The following is a 16,031-nucleotide window of genomic DNA, read 5'->3' on the forward strand; positions in this document are numbered from 1 at the left end:
CCAAAATGTTGACTCTATTCTAGTAATAGTTGTAAGCATGAATATAGGAAAATGCAAGCAGAGTCCGTCATTTCAAGATGATCCAATGATCTTGGCAATGGATTGGTTGCAGTACCGTACTCAACCATGGTCACAAGTATGGCATTCCGAACAATTTTGATAGAGGTAAAGATTCTGAATTTATAAAAAAAATCTAAAAATTCATCGCAAGTTTAAAAATAATTTGAATAACGAAAAACTCAAAAAAGACAATAAAACTAAAAAATTAAGCTGCCTGCGATATTTGTATATTTATTTATCCAAAAGTAAGTATAGGAGATGTAAGAATAGCAAACAATATCAAGAGGCCCTACTAGCAATATGATATCATTAGTTTGCAACACATAAATATTATCTATAATTATATTACTTGAGGGACAATTCATGAACAAATTATAAAGTTCATTAATAACCAAGAATAGTTGAATGTTTCTGGATTATTTATCTAACAGAAAAATTGGGAATAACTCATCAACAATCTTTTATTGTTATCACTGTATTCAACTTCCTATGGATCATCATCACATCCTGGCTTGGTTCAAATTACTCTCTCTCTCTCACTCACTCACTCACTCTTACAGATACACATTTTTTGCCAGAACCGAGGAAATAAAACGAGAAGAAAAATTTGAAAGTAGATTGGCAACATGTAGTACCGGATCTATGCATGCTCAGGCGAAACATCCCGACACGGCAATGTCAATTGGACCACATCACAAGATGGTGGAGCGCGTAGCTTATACAGGATGAAGGCATATTTTATTTGAATACCCCTACCATCCTGACACCACCTTCTTTCTCCAATATGAATTCAAGTCACAGAACAAGATTCATGGCAAGTCAACAGCTGATATGATAATCTCAACTAATTGATGCCCTAGATAAACCAATAACCAAGTTCAGAAAATACCTCAGCCTGACGAGCCAAAAGGCGATTCCGCAAGCCTTTTCGATGCAGATCCGAAAGGTACTGCGTCGGATATGCTGGGATGCGGCCGGGTCGGAGAGGGGGATCGAGGGGATCTTTTGGGCCTGCGAAGACGGCCGCTGGGAGGGGGGAGGGAAGGAGGGCCGGTGGGGTGGCTGCTTCCAGGAGGGCGGACGGCGTACGGCTTGGACAGCGCGGGTGCGACGTCGACGGACATGGCAGCAGAGGGGAGCGGCGGACGGCGGTGCGGCGTGGACGGCGGGTGCGGTGCCGCCGGCAGAGATGGGGGTCGGCGGAGGAATGGGTGGAAAGGGGCGGGGGTAGATAGATTAGGGCACGGGAGAATGGAGGTATTAAACGAACCTAACGACGCTTTTTAGCGTCGTTAAATAATGACGTAAAAAAGCATCGACATTTTTTTTTATTTAACGACGCTTTTGCTAAAAGCGTCGGCGTTGACAATGCTCAAATTTTACGACGCTTTTTAAAAGCGTCGGCAGGTCAGCGCAACCTACCGACGCTTTCCAAAAACATCGGCAAAAAATGGTTGCTAAACCTCCTTCTTCCTGTAGTGATGCCTGCTGGCTTGGTCCAGTGGTGTTTAATTGAGATTGGGTTAGATTGAGGTTCATCTAAAGGTTGTTGCAATGTGGGGACTTGCTATAAGAACTTGGGGTGCAAGTAGGGGTGAAAGTGGAACAGATAATATTCATCCAAATATATTTTCGTATCCAAATTTATTCACATATGAACAGAAATTGGAGTATCCAGCTAATATCATAACCATATCCATATTTGTTAAGGAAAAATGGATATATCCAAAGATCCGATTCTACTTACAATCTTATTTAATTTTATATAGTACTTATTAATTTTTTTAAAAAATATATAACTATATTAACATATCATTAACTTGATTTATTATCTATTTAATAATATCTTTGATTTTGTAATTATAAAATTTAATTATTCGACTTATGTCCATATTTATGTCCATACTTTTTGTATTCAATTTATATCTATATCCATTTCAAATAAAACTATATATGAATTTTATTATCCAACTAATATCCATATCTGTATTTGTATGTATTAGAAAAAATAAATATGGATGAGGATATATGGGTATCCAACCCAGTTTCAGCCCTAGGTACAAGAAGATTGGGATTGGTTGGGGGATATAAGTTGACTAAGTGGGCAGATGGTAGAACAAGATGGGAGTTGGTGCAAGTCCAAACCTAGATCTCAATGGGAGCAGGCACGGATTAATGCTGCAAACCCGAGACATCTTGGACGACATGTTAATAATATTATACATTTGAAATTGTAATTCAATTTTAAATTAAGCCGGTTAAAAGATGAGAGGATACAAAATGAGTTATATAGGATTCGCAACTCAAGTTGCAATTAGTAGTATGGCTGTTTTTAACTGCAAATCTAAGTGCAACTTTTAGAACCTTTATGATTGGAGTAGCTAGTCGCAATTGAGTTGCAGGAAACAAACAGTCCTTTAGTTGACCCTTCTAATTATATTAAATTACATGGTTCGGATTAAAAGGTTCATTATTATAAAATAATTAAATTGAAAACATGTTGATGCTGTCAGAAGATTTACTTAGACTTCATGAGGGCTATACGAGACGAAATAAAATTAAAAGCAAATGGAGATGTTCAAATACAAATCAGATACTTGTGGATCCACATATATGTTTGCTTTTCTCTAACCAATTTATAACAATAGAAACATCGGTTAGGAGCTCAAATTCTGACCCATATCCAAGAAGATTGCATATGAAAATGAATCCAAATAGATATCACCCTAAATAAACGGCTGGTTAAAGTGGCAATCCAATGATCAATAACCTAAATGTCATCTAAGCCAGAAGAAGGGTGAGTTGGATCATAATTCAGCGGAGTGCATACGCACACCCACGGCCCTTATGTTTGCATGTTTGAATGGCGTAGAATGCTTCAATTTACAGTGGATTGTTTTGTAACATTGATTTGACTTTAGAAACATGATATCATAATCTTTCCGGTCTACCGGCTAACAAATCAACCATGAGAACCAACCATGACCAACATCTCTGAGAAAATATGAATACAGAATATTCCATGTTCAGATCGAATCAAATCAAAATGAAATACAACAATAAAAATTTGATGTGCCACCTGGGCAAGCATAAGTAGAAAAATGCAATATATATGGGAGAGCTGTTCTTTCCCTTGAAAACTATCAGGAAGAGTTCTTCAAGTAAACCACGCTCTGAATCACTTCAACAAAATGAGTTGTCAGAGAAAAAGAACAATTCCATTTGGTGTGTCAATGGGATGGATCCTTCATCAGAAAGAAAACTTGGCTCAGAATAGGGTACCAGCCTCCAGGGATTTTGTACCCATGCTAATGTTCAATTTGAATGGGTTAGAAAGAAAACTTGAATCCTCCTGCATTGGCATCTGTAACGGATTCCCAGAAGGTAAGCTTTTTCTTCTGGGTAATTTTCTCACGAGCTTTCTGTCGTAGTTGATCAATCGTTCCAGGGAAAGCAGCATTAATGGCATTTCTGAACTTCTCATATAGGTTCACCCTATCTTTGGTTCCCGAGACAAGCTCACTTGCATTGGGCCTCTCAAGGAAATCCAGCACATTCAACAAGTTTCTCCTGCAACATTAAGTGTTATCATAAGCAATAGAAAAACAACATTCTATAATTATATGCCCAGTAATACTTGCAGGCTGCAGCTCAACAATTATCCGCCAGTTGTATGGAAAACCAACTACAGAGTAATACAAAGACAATAGGCTCCCGATTCTAGCAGCAGAAGTTTTTGAAGAAAATGAATCACAAATAACATGGTCCGAGAAACAGGACTGGACCCGCAGGTTGAATTGTTAAACCCTTTAAACTTTTGACTTTTTAAAACCAGTTTCTCTTTCTAAAGTGCCGGCTGAACCACTGGTTAAATTGGTGAGTTGTTCAAACCAGTCTGGTAACTTAGAATTTTAGTCCAGTGGCTGAGACAAGGATTAGGTTTGAGTGTTTTTTTCTTTCTGTTATTGGAGCCTTCAAAGCAATCAAGACCAACAGAGTATTGTTCCTCTTCTCTGTACATAAAATCCATGGCCTCCATCAAGCTTTGGTGGTAGATGGCAGCCTCTGCCCACCAGTCTCTCTCTCTCTCTCTACTTTCTATGTATACCTGCCCCTCCAACAAAAACCACCACCACACAACTCCCTCAAGGACGGGGTTTGGGGGCCACCAACTGTTTCCTGTCAAATTCTTCCCACCTGGCCCTTTATTCAATGTGGCCGGTGATGTATGCCTCCCTGATCTCCCACTCCACCTGTCTAAACAGCCTCGAGGCCAAGCTTCAGCAAGCAGATTAGAGCACCTCCACCCCTCCCAGGTCTCCATCCACATTATTGGTCTCTTTTTTACATTAACAAAGAATTTATGCTTTCTTTTTAATTTTGTTTGGGCAAATATGCTACACTGCTAATACTTTTTTAAATTAAGTTTTAGTTTAGCATCTTTGATATCTTTTATTTAAAAAAAAAAAAAGAAAAAAACTTTCTATGCAAAATTATGGTCAGAGATTGAAAATTGATTATTTTGAGCTAAAATCCCCTGAAGTGATACAGTGAAGGTTGGATGTTCATCTATTGTTCATTTCTTTCTTTTTTGTAATTTAATGTCATAAATATCACAACCATGCTATGTAATTATAAGGAGTTCTAAAACTTTTAGAAGGGTGGCAAGAGATTATTTTTTTGATATGTGAATATATTTATAATCTTGATTTTTATTTGAAAGTGATTATCTATTTATCTTTATGTCATATCGACACTGCAGTTCATTTTCAGTTTGCCCAACAGTAACATGGTATAACCTGGTCAACCTTCCATTTGATCAACAGGCTGGCATGTTAATGCATCGATATCTGATACAGATAATGCCAGAAGATATAAGGAATTTTAGTATACGACACTTCAGAAATAAAAAATATCTGAAATAGACAAGGCAATGTCATTCATAAGGAAATCCTTATTATAAGACTAGCACCATTAGTTAGTTTGCTATTGGGAAGTAAAAGTTGAATGAGGTGAAATTGATAAAAGTGCGAAGATTTACTAGATAAAGACAAGTACATAATCAAGCTAAGAAACATGATAATTATATGCATGGCTACCATTTTTTCCAGAGAACATTGGGAACAAAAGAATGTCACATCAAAGTGAATTTTTCTTGGCACATGCAATACAATTATTTTAGAAAACTGAAGCTTAGATGGTAGATAACTTGCTAAATGTATCATGTAAAATATTGCAAAAGGCATAACTCTTGATTTCCTCTAACACAGGAATTTTAGCTAATGCAGAGGTGCCACTGTAATAGCAATGATATGCAGTACCACTTTGCTCACAACAAATGCAAACATCATGTAGGAACAATGCAAAAAATAAAAAAAATAAAAACAATAAAAAAAATAAAGAAATGAAAAGAAAAGAACCCTTCATAGGTGAAGAAAATATGTATGGGAAACAAATCTGTGCTCCTGAAGCCCTTAAATTTTACAATCTAGGGCAAATCTCAAGCCCAAAGAATGAAGAAAAGAAAAGAGGATAAGAAAGAAACAAATTTCTTTAAATTTCTTGTCCCATGCATATTTTAATAGCATCTCCTCTTCTCCTTCAATAGCAAAAAAATGTAGTAAGATGGTAAACCTTATCTAAATAAAATGCCCCTGGATTTTTCCTTAAGAAAAATGAAGAGTAGCAAATAAAACACTATAATTCCAAAAAAGAGCAAATTCATTTTCTATAAAACTCAACATAAAGAACTATCAACACTAATTCAAAACACAAGCTTTTTTACTGAACCAACCTGTGCCTGCATTAGAGCCTGTAGAAAAAACCTATTTAAAATGGGACTCAAAAACCCATGAAAAACATAACACCAGAATTAAGTATGAGATTTACAAGAAACTAGAAAATACCCAACTTTTGTTCCAAAAGATCCAAATAGAAAACCCCCACGACCTAATAGTTTGGCAAATTAACTGAAAATAAAACCCAACCAGGGCTGTCAATGGGTCAGATTCTAACCGAGACCCTGATAAGGTCAGTTTAGGATTGTACTTCTTGACCCAGTTACCTGACTCTGAGCTGACCCAATTAAAAAAACCTCTTAATCAGGGCAGATGCAGGGTTAGATAAACCTGACCCAAGTATGACTTGATAAGCCTGTTCATGGGTCAGTGCTTACCTGACAATCACCTGGCCCTAATGAGGCATTTGGTACAAATACAGGATACAGATACAACACAACAAAGATACGCTAATACAAATTTCTAAAAAGTAGGATAGAACAAGACCAGGATGTGTCAATGAATATGCCTATATTTTTTCCACACATACCAAAAAATAATCTATAAAGCATAGTGTCCTATCAAAAAGACTGATTAAAGTTCATATGTAGCATTAGCAACCATTGGCATCCACAAAATTTATAATGTAGTTATAACTGAAACTAATAGACCACAGTTTATATAGCATATAATAATAACAACATTGCATAGTTCAAAATGAATCATTTATCATAAATAGGTTTAAATTCATCAAAAAATAAAAGAAAAATAAAGCCCTCTCCCTCAACATTGGAGATGTATCTTACACATACCTAGGAAATACCATATATTATGAATATCTGTGAAGCATCCAAAACGTTTTTTATTTTTTTATTTTTAAAAAGATACTATAAGTAAGCAACACGTATCCTAGAATTATCCATATTGGGGGGGGGGGGGGGGGGGGGTTTAAAGATATCGGTCACCTATAGTAGCATGGCTTTTCTGCTGATCAAATCTAACATCCATCATGCTTAATATTATTCTTAGTTCCTACTGCTAACAATACTCCACTTGCTTTCAATATCACTCATCTAAAGTAACCAAAATCAGTAATTTACTCCTACACGGTTCTAACAGATTAAACCTTACATGTTATCATGAAGCACAGCAGGGGTACTCAAGCTTTGACATGTCAATTTCCAAAAAATCCAAAAATAGTACACTTGTATACAGGAAATCAGTAAGTAATATTATGAATCGACCTATATGCATTTAGTAAGTAAAGCGTTTAAATGTGATGTAAAGATGTATGTTATTGTTAATTGCATCTATAATAGATATTGAAGGATTCTTAGTCTTGAATCTGCAACAAGTCCATCCAAAACCATTCCAAGCAATTATTTATAAGATTATCGCTCATAAGAACACATTAACACACAAAACAATAGTGTAATAAAAGGAAGGGAACATTAGAAACAGAATCATCCTGCCATGCATTACATGCCCAAGCCTTTGAACAACTCAGTTGCCAAAAAATCCAGTATAGGGACACTTCTGTGCCAAAAGGGAATAGTATGAATAGAACAATATTCATAACTAACAACTAGGTGTGATTCCATGCCCTGCAAACACCCAATTGTCAACAAGAATCAATACTTTGAAATTCTCAATACATGAAGTGCTTGGTTAAAAACATGAAAAATAATCCTTTGCAATGAGAAGGCTCGACTTATCCAGCTGTCTGACCACCTGCTTTCATTGGCTATTCCAAGTAAATTTATAGAATATAATGTATGATGACTAGCAAGATTTAAACAGAGCATAGCATCAAATTGTTGGCATTTTGACACCCTTTATTCCACAAAATTTCAGAGCTGATGTTAATGATCATGTAGCACATATACACTATATCCTCATCCAGTCCTTGAATATTGCCCCAAGAGTCTCAAGCATAATTTCAAGAACATATTTGCCCACAAAAACACCACAACCCTGTAAAAAGTAATTCAGAACTCTGCAGCAGCAAACCAGCTACCCGTGCTATTCTATATGCAGATCTTTATGTAAGGTAGCAGGACTGCGATGGCCATGAAAGGCTTATGACTAAAGATGATTATTTGTGGACACATGATATTAGAAATCTCAAGGAGCCCTGCAATAGAGGCAAAAGTACTACAAAGTTCTACCAGATGACCACGTAAATCATTTTGCAAATAAGCTTCACCTTATGCTTTTGGATGGTAGCATCTAGAGTCAGCTTGGTTTTCTGATATGCTTAACCCTAATAATTTCTTGTTTCTTGGTTAATCAACAAGTTCCCACAGACGATCCTTCACTGTCATTCTCATCACTTCTTCCACGGTTTTCACCAAAACAATGCTTTTCTACCTCATCAATGATTTTGCTTGTCAATGAAAAATATTATGTTTTATAATTTTGATGTAGCACAAGGTGCAGCCAATATGTACTATGACCAATCAGATCATGCCAAGCATCAAAGGAGCCAGCAGATTCACAAGTGAAAACTGCAGCAAGCAAAAACGATAGTGGATTTAGAGGTTTTTGGCAGATTTTCTTATAAATCTTCCATCAGGGATGATATCAAATTTTAGTCACGTTTCTATATTTGTAATAGAATAATTCTAGTATGTTTTTTTTTTATTGCGGAGTCCTATTTTGTGTATGATTCTTATAAATGGAACCAGTGCACATAAGATCTAGAAACGAAAGAATTTAGTTGAAAGGAGGTGATTAAACATGATAATGTAATGACCATTCATGCAAAGTAACTCAAGGATTCACCATAAACATGTCATCATGAGGATAAAAATATAGCTTCCCAACAAGTGATCGCACACTTCAGATAACAAACAAATATTACAGGTCTTGATGCAATTAAGAATTGCAAGCATCATCCCAGATCGAATAGACGATTCATAGCAGCGAAGTAGTCATATACTTGGTTCCATACCAACTCCCCATAAAAACTAACAAATGAGAAGTTTTATGAAGTGCAAAGAAGCTTACCTGCTCACATAGTTCTGTGTGATTGCAACGGAGTCCTCAAGATTGATCACCAGATGCCACCACCCATTGGGCACGAAGACCACCTCCCCAGTTCTGCAGATGCACTCAATGGGCCTCCTCTTCCAGTTCTTACACGCTCCATAAAAGTTCATAAACCACTCCATGATGGAGACTGGACATGCAACCTCAGCCCCATCTGGACTCGGGTGGACCCCTGGTGGCACAATCTCTGGTGGAAACATCACCCATTTCTTCGTACCCTTGATCACCGCATTCCAGGCAGATGTGGAATTTGGGTCCACATGGAACGACGAACCAGACCCTGCCGGTCCGATGATGACCCACCGGTAATCCGGTCTCTCCTCTCCAAGAACTGAAAAGAGATCCTCCCTGAAGTATACTGGAACCTCATAGTCCGATCCCATCTCGGGCACCTTCTTGGCAAAATTTGGGTCGAAAAGGTACAGCGGGCGCTCCTCCCTTGCCGAATCGGCATAGCAGAAGTAGCGCTCGAGCGTCATCTCCACTGGCCCCGCTGCAAACTTCACATCTCCACAGACCTTCGCAAGATGCTCCCTTGTCCACTTGTCCATTGCCGGCCAGCTCTCGAGGCATCCCTCCAGAAGCACCGGCCTATTGGGCTCCTCGAACGACTCCACAAACTCCTCCACCGACATTCCCCGCCTCCTCTCGATGTTGTCCCTCTCGAGCCACTCCGGCTTCATCTCCAGATTGGCGCACAGCCAGCTCTGGAACAAATAATCCGAGTAAAAGTTCCGAATGGTGATGGCTGCCGCATGGGAGGGGGCGGAGCGAGGCGCGATGCCCGAAACATAGGTGGATTTCCAGGAGCCATCGAACAAGAAATCACCTTTGAGCTCCTCGACGACGAGATTCCTCCAGAGGGGCTCGTGGCCGGCGAAGACGTAGAAGGAGTGGCTCACGGCCGAGAGGACGGCGAGGTCGCGGCTGCAGAGGAGGCCGAGGATGTCGAGGAGGAGCTCGTCGGAGAGGACGCGGAGGGCGCCTAGGCCAGAGTTCCGGGCGTTGGCGCAGGGATCGAGGAGGAAGAGGTTGCCGAGAGGTTGGACGGCGAGAGGTCGGGAGGAGACGGAAGGTTTAAGCTTGAAGCCCACCTCCACCTCCTCCTCCAGGGGTTCCTCGGCCTCTTCGCGACCGGATACTTGTGGTGCGAGATTTGGGGGTGGCGGCTTGGGAGAAGGGTTTAGGGTTAGGGTTTTGGTGGGGTTTCTCCTCCTCTTTTTGGGCTTCTTTCGCTTGAGACGGGGAGAGGTGAGACAGTGGAATACGCTCGGCATCTGGAGGAGGAGTGAGGAAAGGATGAAGACTGGGAGCGAGGGTACCAAAAGGCCGGCTAATATGCAACAAGAGAGCAGCCATGGGCTCAAGCTCGCTCCCCGCCAGACTCGATCAAAATGAAGCTTGACTATTTCCAAATTCATTGTCTTGCCTACCCATAGGATATAATAAGCATCGCCATGGTTCAAGATGAATTTGATGTTTTAAAAAAAATAATTTAATAAATAAAATTAAAATTTTAAAAAAAATTAAATTTGACAGGCATAATATTTTTCATATTGTTATTTTCTGTAAATGAAAAAAAAATATTGTTCGATTAATCTAACTAAATTATTCATAATTTTTTATATTATTTAGCTCATTATTTTATATTTTATTATTTTTTATAGATTATAAGAACTAAATTAAGATGAGGATATGTTTCTATTGAATATTGTTGAATTTTATGTGATTTTAAAATTTAAATTTTAATTATTTAAATTTTAGATTTATTTAATCTATTATTAATTCTGTTGCTTACCTCCTGGCATCGTGTTTGCCTTAACATACCTGTAAAAAGAGTTTTCTACGACCATACAGTGGTTGCCTTATCTCCAACTAAAGGTTTTGGCTCAAGGATGTGACATATTTATTCTGCCAATCTCATGTCATAGACTGATTGTTTGCTTCTAAAATTAGGCTTATGTAGCCTGGTGGAAGAAATAGAATGAGAGCTTACCCATCTGGCTCCATAGGATTAGTTGAACACTGAACTGAGAAATTGGCTGAACTATAATTCTGTGTTGCGGTCTGATTGCCAGCTTGGTTAGGCCATGGATATGGGCAATGCATGTTACTGAGATACTAACTTTTACTTTGTCGAGCAATTTCATCCATTTTTCCCCAAAAAATATATCTCCATCACATAAGTGACATAACCTATTTGAATCCATTTATTAAGCGCTCAAATGCTGGTTGCACCATGACAAGCAAACATTATGACATGCTAAGCCGCATAACTAAAAATGAAGTATTAAGCAGACTGTGTCATCCAATCACAGGTTTGCAGGACATTTTGTTTCAGGGCAGAATGCGATCAAGTCATTTGAAGTATTATTGTGACAAACTTGTCCATGAGAACGTAAAAATAATCACACTCCACATAATTTCAGACTCAAGCACGTACAATGTATTGCAGTCATGACTTTGATGCTGAAATGAAGTTTCAACCCATCTCCATGCGATCACATAGCATATAACAACAGGTCATCATGATTAGCACAGACAGACAACTTGCTGTGTAGAGAAGATGTAGTAATTTGTATATATGCATGTGTGGTCTAGATTTTCTTGTAACTCCTTCTTGACATTTGACCATTAAAGTTGCCCGGCTATATCTGAGTCATATTGAATTCCAGTTTGTTTGATGTCGATCTATATTAACATGACAACAAATATACATCTGTTGTTCTGATTTTAGTACATCATCAGTACTTAATATAACCCTCTGTGAAGTAAAGAAATTATGGGATAAATCCATGCCAAAAATATGAATAAAGTTGTTACAGATACAGCTTTTTTAAAGAAAGAGAAATGGTTGCCACAGATGTATAAGGATGACTGCTAGGGGAGAAGAAACATTATAACATACAGGAACAACTTATTACTTTATTATCCCGCATAAAAATCATCAAAGAATTAAACATGTAAAACATCCATTGCTAATTGATGTAGAGCATTTCACTTCATAGTCTTCATCCGAGGAATGTGATCTCCATTCACCTAAAATATATAGGGTATCAGAGCCCTGACATTTGTTGGGAAATTTTTGAACTTGGAGATGTACCACTTCCTAGTAGCATAACTCCTACCCATTAAATAGAACAAAATCCCCAAGGTGAAGGAAAAAGCATAGACTGTTTGAGAGATGCATGCAATGCCTATGAATCCTATGATCTCAAATAGATAATGTGGGCAGACCACTAGTTCAAACAAACCACCCTTTGGGATTTTGTATCGTTTGTCATCCCTCTCCCTTAGCTTTGAGAGGAGGTAGTGGTGGTAGAAGTTACCAGTGATTCCAATCAAGAAGAGAATGATGCCTGCACTCTTTAAATCCACAGAGGGCTCTTCCATGCCCTGACTTAGATGCTGTGCATAGATCATGGTCAAAGTGCTGATGAAGTAACTGAGGCATATTGCGATGACCGAGTCAAGGATCATGTGGCCACTGTACTGATGCACAAACAAGACCTATAAAGCCCGATCACTGGAAATGTATCAGCAACATTTATCATCCAAAACTGATCATATTTACTGCCTCTAGTAGCAGCCTAGGTGAATAAACAGAATTGTTCGGATCATTTAAGTATGTATAACACTTATTCGGTAATTTTCTTCTTTTTTTTTTTTTCAAGCCCATTTATATCATCTGAGACATCTTATAAATGAATAAACGGGGAGATCCATCCTCCTTCTCTGACAAATAAATAAATAAATAAAATGAAAGGAACAAGAAAAAGACATCATCTGAGGCACCTTGTGGAAGCCTAGATCTTTAGTCATGGTATGGTGGTTACAAATATCTTCGGTATTCTAAAGAACCAGGTCAATTTCTGCTTATCATAATAAATTAGTGAAATAATAGTTATTATTTTATTTTGGCACAATCTCAATCAGTTGATTTGAAATCATGCTCTAATTTACTGGGCTTTGGCTCATTCATCTTCTTTTGATATTTTTTAAAATGCCAAGAAGTAGTTGGATGGGATTCATGGGCTGAGCAAAAAGAAAATTAGAATTTAGTTAATTTTCTATGTATTTTGCTTGATTAAATGGATTGATAAGGTATTTGTAAGGTTTTCTTTGTTTCACGAGATAGTTAGAATAATTTGAATTACTATGCCAGATTTGGTTTTATTGTTGCTTTACCACTATCTAAATATTTGATATGCTAAATATATATAAAAATGCAGGCCTTGCATATCCTACAAGGACAAAATCCTATGAAAAAAATATGTGGTTGCCTGCCATGTGTCTAGCTTATGCAATCAGTTTGGTGCATGACAAGAATAGAGCAAGAGAGGCCTCAATTCAGAACCAACAACTATCAGAAGGGAAGCATAGCATGCGGGCAATGAAGGGTCAAAGGCGAACCAAAGAGCATGTGGTCTGCCCATCCATCAACTCTGGCCTTTTCTTTTTGGGTATTTGTTACTTTAAGGCTAGTCCAACAAGGCTGAGAATGGATAAGATAGTACATTGGTTTTTATATCCTATTTTAAAATGGATTCGTGTAATACATTTATTAATGTATGTATGTATGCATGTATATGATATGGACTTGGATATATTGATCATATAGATAAATCAGATCATGTAAACTCTAACAGCATCAATCAAAAATATCACTATAGAGAAGGTAAATAAAACTAAAGATACACTAACTTTGTTACTTATTTAATTTGAAGTTTATGAGACTAAGTAGGATCTGATGTTTGGATATAAATTGAATGGTCATGTGCTCATGTCTGCATGCATATGGATGTAAATAGAGATACAGAAATTAATCAAATGCTGAAATTTGAAACAATATCTTGACAAATTTAAATACAGGAATGGATCTGGATGGATATTATTTGATCTACATTCCTCCTAGGATAGAGTGTTAATATTTAATTTTTATGAATATCATGGGGAAATAGCTCCGAAGATGTAGTTTAAATGGAAAGAAAGAATATGGTTCGGATAGTTGTGTATGTTCAGACATAAACATAGGTATAGAAATTAGTCAGATATAGCTAAAATTTTTGTTTCATATTCAAATACATTTGGATCCAAGCAGTTATTCTCTGATCCATTTCTCTACTTCTTAAGGTGATGTAGGGTGAACATCCACCTTTTCCAAATCGCATGAAGGAAAATAGCTTTGAAGGTAGTAGTCTAAATTAAACTAAAGAACTATGACCACAACCAGTTGCATTGGAGTACCAGATGATCAGCATAATGATACGCATGCTCAACACAGTTTACCTGAACTCGTGGATGAAAAATAAATAAATAAAAAAATAAAAATAAAAAGAACGGCATGAGAAACACTTATGGTGCATTTGGAATCAGTATGTGAATCATGATTTCGATTTTATAATTGACAAAACAAGGTCGTACTAACTATAATAAAAAGGATCAAAGATATAAGAAAATAGAAATTTGAACATTTGTTGTTGCCCATGGAAGAATGTTATACGACATGTGGCTAAATCATTCATCCCATTCTACATCAACATTTTTTGTACTCTTAGATTTTTATTCGAATGAAAACTAGCATAAGAAATGCAAGAACAGAAAGTAATATGAACAAAAATCACTACCACGAATAACAGATATCCGGGAATAAGTTGGGGATTATTCAATCATGGAGAACTTCATACCTAACTCTAGATTTTTTTTTTTTTTCCCCCCACAATTGATAGAATATTGTCAATATTTTTCATGGATGGAAATGCAAACAAATCGCAAAGGCTATTTCTTGAATGTATTACAAGCACATTACCTCGACCACCCTCTTGAAGAAATGAACACTCAGTGCCGAGTTAAGCAAGAGACACCTAGGTCCACCAGTGTCGAGGATGCTGAGCGAAGCCAAGCCCACGATCAGTGCTGGTGTGTATGCTACAAGCATTCCAATCCTGCTGGGCAACTTGATCTCCTTGCCATAAGTCGGGGAATTTGTGTTCATGAATTTTGAGTAGCGGAGGTGTTTGCCTCTGACCTCAGAGAGACCATTTAACAAACCCACAAAGCTCATCACGGACATCGTCGTGATGAAGAGAGATGGAGGGGGTGGGAAGAGAAGTCTTGACAAGATTGACATCTTCCGCCTTCTCTCTCTCCGTTCCTCAGCTATTAGAAGTTCAGAACTTCCTCATTTGTTAATGGAGACAGAGGACATGTCGATATATGTTACCATTGGGATTTACACAGTCCTCAATATTTTGATCGGTGATTAAGCAACCAAGTAGCCAAGGATAAGCCTGTCATGTATACAAAAACAACCACACATCCCAGCGCCCTTTTTATTTTCTATTTTTGGTACACATCCCAGCTCCCTTTATAAGTTGGACGGACGGACTACCTCCACATCTACCATCAGAGAATTCTGAGCTTTCTCGGTCACAGAAACTCCTATGACTTCTCATCAAATAGCCAATCGTGCACTGCCACATCAGTGCGCAAGGCTCTGCACAAAAAGGGGCATGCATGACTTGAAAAAAAGGGATACGCATTAGCATTGCATTTTTTCCCATGGAGAGGTATTCAGGTCCCACCAGTCTGCAACGAGTAGAAGAGGGGAAAGAGTAACACATATGATCAGAACAAGGAGGAATGCATCACCACCGAATGCTCTAATCAGGTAATGGGCACCTTTTTTCCTTTTCCATTTTTTTTTTTTTTTTAATGGAAGATAATGAGCACACACTTAGGGCCTTCAAAGTTTTACTCACAGGCCAGAGCCTGAGATTCTTTGTGCTGGGCCTTCAGCCTGCTCCATCGCTACCTACACACACCCACCATTTCGTCCGATCAGAAAAGAAAGAAAACCGTCTTCCCGCTTGTGAGGATTACACTGAAGCATGCTAGCCATGAAGGTTGGTCTAGGAATCTTTCAGCTTAGCCAGCTTCTACCAATATACTCATCAACAAACACAAGAAACGAAAAGAAATAAAATAAAATAAAATCTTGCAGGAGAAAAGCAAGCTTGCATTATAAAGCATGACATGCAAGCATTACGAAAAATCCAGAGGTCCAGGTACCATGGTTTAGTCCTCTCTCAGACATTCCAAGGCAGTAAGGGAGAATAAAAATAAAAAAAAATAAAAGAAAGA

General features: G+C 37.9%; 1 protein-coding gene across 2 annotated transcripts; it reads right to left on the bottom strand.

The window, feature by feature from the left end:
* Window positions 1–3,029: 3,029 nt before the first annotated feature.
* LOC105042405 (arginine-specific demethylase JMJ22) lies at window positions 3,030–15,185 on the bottom strand. Of its 2 annotated transcripts, none has more exons than XM_073253507.1 (4): window positions 14,698–15,185; window positions 12,218–12,398; window positions 8,847–10,317; window positions 3,030–3,630 (listed from the first exon to the last, which is right to left on the bottom strand). In XM_073253507.1, exons 1-4 carry the CDS (start codon window positions 15,016–15,018, stop codon window positions 3,390–3,392), a joined length of 2,214 nt encoding a protein of 737 aa, XP_073109608.1. In that variant the 5' UTR covers window positions 15,019–15,185; the 3' UTR covers window positions 3,030–3,389. The 2 variants fall into 2 exon arrangements, with proteins under 2 accessions (XP_073109608.1, XP_010917901.4); XM_010919599.4 differs by having other exon boundaries at window positions 12,218–12,414; window positions 14,698–14,831.
* Window positions 15,186–16,031: the final 846 nt, after the last annotated feature.

Source organism: Elaeis guineensis, chromosome 3 (genome assembly GCF_000442705.2).
Source record: "Elaeis guineensis isolate ETL-2024a chromosome 3, EG11, whole genome shotgun sequence".
Lineage (NCBI taxonomy): Eukaryota > Viridiplantae > Streptophyta > Magnoliopsida > Arecales > Arecaceae > Elaeis > Elaeis guineensis.

What these genes read in the sequence shown, in the direction of transcription:
- LOC105042405 (XM_073253507.1), bottom strand. Translation starts at nt 15,018, where the DNA reads ATGTCAATCTTGTCAAGACTTCTCTTCCCACCCCCTCCATCTCTCTTC. An exon ending in TCTTCAAGAGGGTGGTCGAG is followed by an intron (nt 12,399 to 14,697) that starts GTAATGTGCTTG and finishes CGGGCTTTATAG; the next exon opens with GTCTTGTTTGTGCATCAGTA. An exon ending in CTTCTTGATTGGAATCACTG is followed by an intron (nt 10,318 to 12,217) that starts GTAACTTCTACC and finishes TCCTATGGGTAG; the next exon opens with GCAAGACAATGAATTTGGAA.